At 43.7% G+C, this 5,515-nt stretch overlaps 1 protein-coding gene across 1 annotated transcript in view; it reads right to left on the bottom strand.

The window, feature by feature from the left end:
* The window catches only part of vwa8 (von Willebrand factor A domain containing 8), a 64,503-nt gene that overhangs the window by 15,542 nt on the left and 43,446 nt on the right, over window positions 1-5,515 (bottom strand). The window contains exons 35-37 of the mRNA XM_020586966.1: window positions 3,401-3,605; window positions 3,210-3,291; window positions 2,391-2,595 (exon numbers count right to left, since the gene is read on the bottom strand). Coding sequence (XP_020442622.1) covers window positions 2,391-2,595; window positions 3,210-3,291; window positions 3,401-3,605 — 492 coding nt within the window. The remainder of the gene's footprint in view (window positions 1-2,390; window positions 2,596-3,209; window positions 3,292-3,400; window positions 3,606-5,515) is intronic.

Below are 5,515 nucleotides of genomic sequence, written 5' to 3'. Positions count from 1 at the left end.
GAGAGTGTTTTGGTGTGTATGTGTTTTTTGTGTGTGTGTGTGTGTGTGTGTGTGTGTGTGTGTGTGTGTGTGTGTGTGTGCGCGCGCAGGAGCCCACTTATGTGTGCCTCTTGTGAGTAAATGCTTGCCCCCGTTTGAACTTGGGTGTGCATGTGCATGTTGGTGTAAATGCATGCCTGCACATGAAGGTTTGAACAAGTGAGTGCAGTGTATGAACATGAGTGCCTGAGTCTGACAGTCTTTATTTCTGTGAATTTACGCACAATGTGTAAACAGGTATGTGATGGTCTGTAAAAGCTAACCATGTGAAAATTACAGTATAACGTCTGTGACATGGTAACAAGGCTCACCATACAGCATACCGACATCTGCTGTTTGCAGACTGTGGCTCAATCACCATACAGCATACTGACATCTGCTGTTTGCAGACTGTGGCTCAGACGTAAGGAACCGCTGCAAAGCATGTCAATATGTGATAAGCTCCGGTGTGACGAGGGCAGGGAGGGAAAGGGGTGGCAGGTGGCCAACCAGAGCAGGAAAGGGGGAAATAATACCCAGGCATCAAAAACAACCATAGTGTAAAATTAAGTGTCAGGTGAAGTGACTGAATAAAACACGTGCCAGCTGCTGTGAGCGCAATGCACCTGTAGACACCGACATTCAATAAAAGACATGCAGACAGATGGTGACCTGTGCATCCATTATGTCAACAGTGCTGTAATAGAGCGATGTCAAACCAAGGCTAAAGACAGACAAGAGGAGCCAGTGAGTACTCATTCACACAGCCCATTGTGTGGCTGCCCAGAATCACATGTGTGCATGGAGCAGTAGTACAATGAGCTGTCAAGCCTTTCCTCTACAGGGTAAACAAACATGATCTTCAGTAATAAAACCTGATAATCAGCCTGATTGTTACGCTCTTAAGAGTGGCATAAACATGAGGTATTTGGCAAGTAATGGACATGTGGCATGTGCAAGGATGAAGAAGAGGGTCTGCACTCCTGAATCCAGGCTGTGGTTACAAACAACAGTCCAGTGCATAGAAGTAAAAGTAATACAAAAACAACACGCTGGTTCAATGTGCAAAAAGTTAAGCCATGAAAACATCTGAGTAAAAGAAAACATTTTGGTTGAAAGACTATCATCTTCAGCACAAATGACAGATCCTGTAATTTCAGAGACATAAATAGGCATCTGACTATTAACCAAGACCAATCCAAACAGGAGCAGCAAGGACCACAAGGTGCTCCACATGAACCCATCAGCCAGCTAGGGGTGGTCATATTTACCCTGACTATGCACAGTATTTACGTATATGTAAGCAACACCAATACATCACAATATAAGAGCCTTAAATCTTGCATGCACACTCATATTTATGCAAACCGGTCAGCTAGTACTCAGGTGAGGCCTGTAAGCAGTTTGTTAGGCAGCAGAAACACAGAGTCTTTTAGGCAGGTCACTTTAAATACAGCAGAGTTGCTGCTGTTTGCAGTGAGCTAACACAGAGCACAGGGAGAGTCTGTCTAAGTCTGACCTACAGTGGACTCAAGGTGCCCCATCAGAGAAGCAGTCTAGGCCGGAAACGGGTCCAGTGTGTGCAGCACAGGCGTGTGGCGGTGTGTGTATATTAACATATATACTGAAGGTAGGTCACTTAATTTTTACCTCAGTAGTCCTGCACCCCCACACACTCTTCAGAAGGTCTATATCACTGCATTTGTGCAAAACATAAGACCTTTTCTACAGAAGCAAATGTAGCAAATGCTTATAATAAGACCTTTTCTGCAGAAGCAAATGTAGCAAATGCTTATAATAATGGCTTTACCCTCCCAAACAGCTACACAACACTTAGCTTGTAATCTTATTTAAGATTCCATAAATCATCTTTGGATGCTGAGACAGCCACTGATGTACATTATTCCATTTTTGATATACTTCTTTCAGTCAGTACAAAGTGTTGTCAGCCTCACTGCCTTGTGCACAGATCCACAGATAATGCACCTTACAGCTGGAAAGCCACACTATCGAAAGAATTCATCTGTCTCTGTGTGCATGGAGGCACCTTAACAATGCTGTCTCAGTATGCTGGTCCAAATGTTCTGACCCATACCAAGGGTCAAACCTGCTGCATCATCAGCACAATGCCCACCCATTCATAAATACCCAGCCTGGACACAACAGGGCCATAGATTCTGGGCCTGGCAACATCCCAGTTAGCATAAACCCAGGAATATTTCAGCAACAAATAAATTCTGCCTGGAGATTGAGATAAAGTTGAAATTCTGTTCACAGTAGTTATTTTTAAAGGAGCACTGCCCCTCAGTGGTGTTGAAGGAAACTGCAGGCTTCAAGCATTTTTCTTCATTACATCTGTCAGCACAGACTACCTGTATAGGTCTGCCATCCTCTGTCCCGATCATATTCCTCCATTCCATCAGTGATCGCTGCAGGGTGTCCAGTCCAGTCTCCCAGAGCCGAACGTACCCGCCCATATCCACTGTGACCACACCTCCAGAACCAAGAGCAGCCAACAGCACATCGGTCTCGGACACCTTAGACAACCAGCTGGTGTAAGGCGACACAGTCATCGACCTGCCAATCACACGTGTACAAAGGTTAGGACACACTCACTTGGAGAAGACTTCAACAAATTTTTTTTAAACATCACAATGGCATGTTTATCTTGATCACAAAAACTTCTCAGTTTGGCTTCAATGGTCAAAAAAAGGAAAAACCTGGTACGCAAATGGAATGAGGCAAAACTGAAGAACAAAGTGCTACCTAACACGGAACGTGTTCACATTGCTACTGCTTTGAATGACAGCGTTTTCTGCTTACACACTAATTATTCATTTTTGCACAAATTATTATAAGTCTGATAAAAGCAAATACTCGTTTAAAAACATTTTATTGCTTGGTCATACATAAGAATTCAGTTACAACAGAAATAAGACTTTCTGGGTTTTTCTCAATAATAATAACAATAATCTTTGTTGTGATTTTTTGCCTCATGGACAAAACTGAACTGAACTGAATTGAATTAATTTTTTAGAATAATAATTTGGCACATTTAACAGCATAATATTAAAACTGTTCACTAGCATTTCCCAGTGCACCGCTGCCTGTGGCCACTAGCTGGGGCTACAGCCTGCAAAATCCAGCTCTTATCATACAGTGAAAGTACTGCAGAGGTGTGTTGAGTTTACCTGGGGACAGGAATGTATTTGACCTTTTTGGAGCTCAGATCGGTCACCTCCAGATAGGCCGCTGTCATCGGAGGTGTTACATCTGAGTGGCAGACAAGAAAACGCCTCGTTATGTACTGAATATATTCTCTGTTGTGATCATTTACTACTGTATGTTGTAAACAAGTCATGTGTATGACCTGAACCCTGACCTTTGGGGTAGACCTCCTTCAGGGGCACCTTGCTGGGTGGAAGGGCTCGGACCAGCTGGTTGGCTGAGAGCAGACTCACACAGTTCTCCCGTCTGGACGGGCTGGACCGAAGCCCACCTCTGAGGAACATGTGAGCACTGCTGTCACCACTCTTCATTGCTGACAGGTCAACAGGCCTCTTAAAGCTGTACACCTCATTAGGGGACTGGACAAGGAAAGAAATCAGCTTACACAGTCACACATACAAGAGTACAGTGAAAACAGGTTTCCTTTAAAATGACTGACCTAATTCAACAGAGGTCCAGCCAGTTGGTGCTACTGGTCTGACAGTTAGTGAAACAGGGATCACCAGAGTGCAGTGAACGTGTCTCAAGTGATCATAGTATAAAGACACCCATGTCTGGAAGGTCCAGTCACTGGTTAATCCGTATTCCAGGCTACCATTACACCACGAAGACAAAAGAACACTCCAAGCAAATCAGAGAAAAGGTTATTGGAAAGTATAAATCAGGGGATGGATACAAAAATAATTTCCAAGGCACTGAACGTCCCCTGGAGTTCAGTTAAATCCATCATCAAGAAATGAAAGGAATATGGCACATGTCTAAATCTGCCTGGATCAGGCCGTCCTCACAAACTGAGTGACTGTGCAAGAAGGAGACTAGTGAGAGAGGCCACCAAGACCACTCTGAAGGAGTTACATGCTTCAGCAGCTGAGATGGGAGAGGCTCTGCATACAACGACTGTTGTCTGGGTTCTTCACCAGTCAAAGCTTTATGGGAGAGAAGCAAAGAGAAAGCCTCTGTTGAAAAAAACTCATTAAATCTCAACTAGAGTTCGCCAAAAGGCACGTGGGAGAAAGTTCTTTAGTCTGATGAGACCAAAACGGTGCTTTTTGGCTGTCAGGCAAGACACTGTGTTTGGCGGACACCAAACTCTGCACATCACCACAAACACACTGTTCCCACTGTGAAGCACGGTGGTGGCAGCATCATGATGAGAGGAAATGAATAAAATGAAGGAGGACCATCTTATTCAGTCTGCAAGAGAACTACGGCCTGGGAGAAGATTCATTTTCCAGCAAGACAATGACCTGAAGCATACAGCGAAAGCTACACAGAGATGGTTTAAAGACGACAAGATGAGTGTCCCTGGAGTGGCCGAGTCAAAGCCCAGACCCCAATCCAGTAGAGAATTTGTGGCTGGACTTGAAAAAGGCTGTTCACACCTGATCCCCATGCAACCTGGCAGAGCTTTAGCAGTTTTACAGAGAAGAATGGAGTAAAATTACAGTGTCCAGATGTGCAAACCTGACTGAGACCTATCCACACAGACTCAGTGCTGTGATTGCAGCCAAAGGTGCATCTAACTAAATACTGACTTGAAGGGGGTGAATATTTATGCAGTCACTTATTTCCCATTACATTATTTAGACATTACTTTGTAGAAACCTATTTTCACTTTGACATTTTTGTTAAAAAAAGCAAAATTATATTGACCATGATTGATTTAAAATCAATAAAAGGGTAAAACATCAAAAGGGGTGAATACTTTTTATAGGCACTGTATAAAAAAAGAAGAAGCTTTATTTTATTGTGACATGTACAACGAAATTTTGTTTGGAGCTGAGGGCCCCGGGCCGTGTGTGTACGTGCCGCCATCACGCGTACCGAGATTTGAACCTTTAACCTTGTGGTTGGGAGACGACAGCTCTACCCACTGCACCACTGTTGCTATAGGCCAGTCACCAGTGTGTTAATCAGTTCAGCTTTAGCACCTCATTTCTCTATGCTCTCCTGCTTTCATTTTTTTTTTTTTTTTACTTATGCCTAGGTATAAGTCTTTGGTCCACCTGACTAGCATACATATTAGCAAAATGGAAAATCCAGAGGAAACCTATTGTATAAAAATATATCAAGAGCTTATCAACTCCACAACAACGCACTGAGGATCACTTAGTAATGTGTTGTCCCAGGGCCATAGGGTTATACACTAAATTGCCTTGAGATGGGCTAGTAAAACCTCATCCATCCATCCATTTTCCTCCACTTATCCGGAACAGAGTCACAGGGGCAGCAGGCTAAGCAAAGATGGCCAGAACTCCCTGCGACCAGA

Source organism: Monopterus albus, unplaced genomic scaffold, assembly GCF_001952655.1.
Source record: "Monopterus albus unplaced genomic scaffold, M_albus_1.0 scaffold432.1, whole genome shotgun sequence".
In the NCBI taxonomy this organism is placed as follows: domain Eukaryota; kingdom Metazoa; phylum Chordata; class Actinopteri; order Synbranchiformes; family Synbranchidae; genus Monopterus; species Monopterus albus.
Note: the sequence above shows the minus strand (reverse complement) of the source record. Positions and strands in the feature narration are given on the sequence as shown.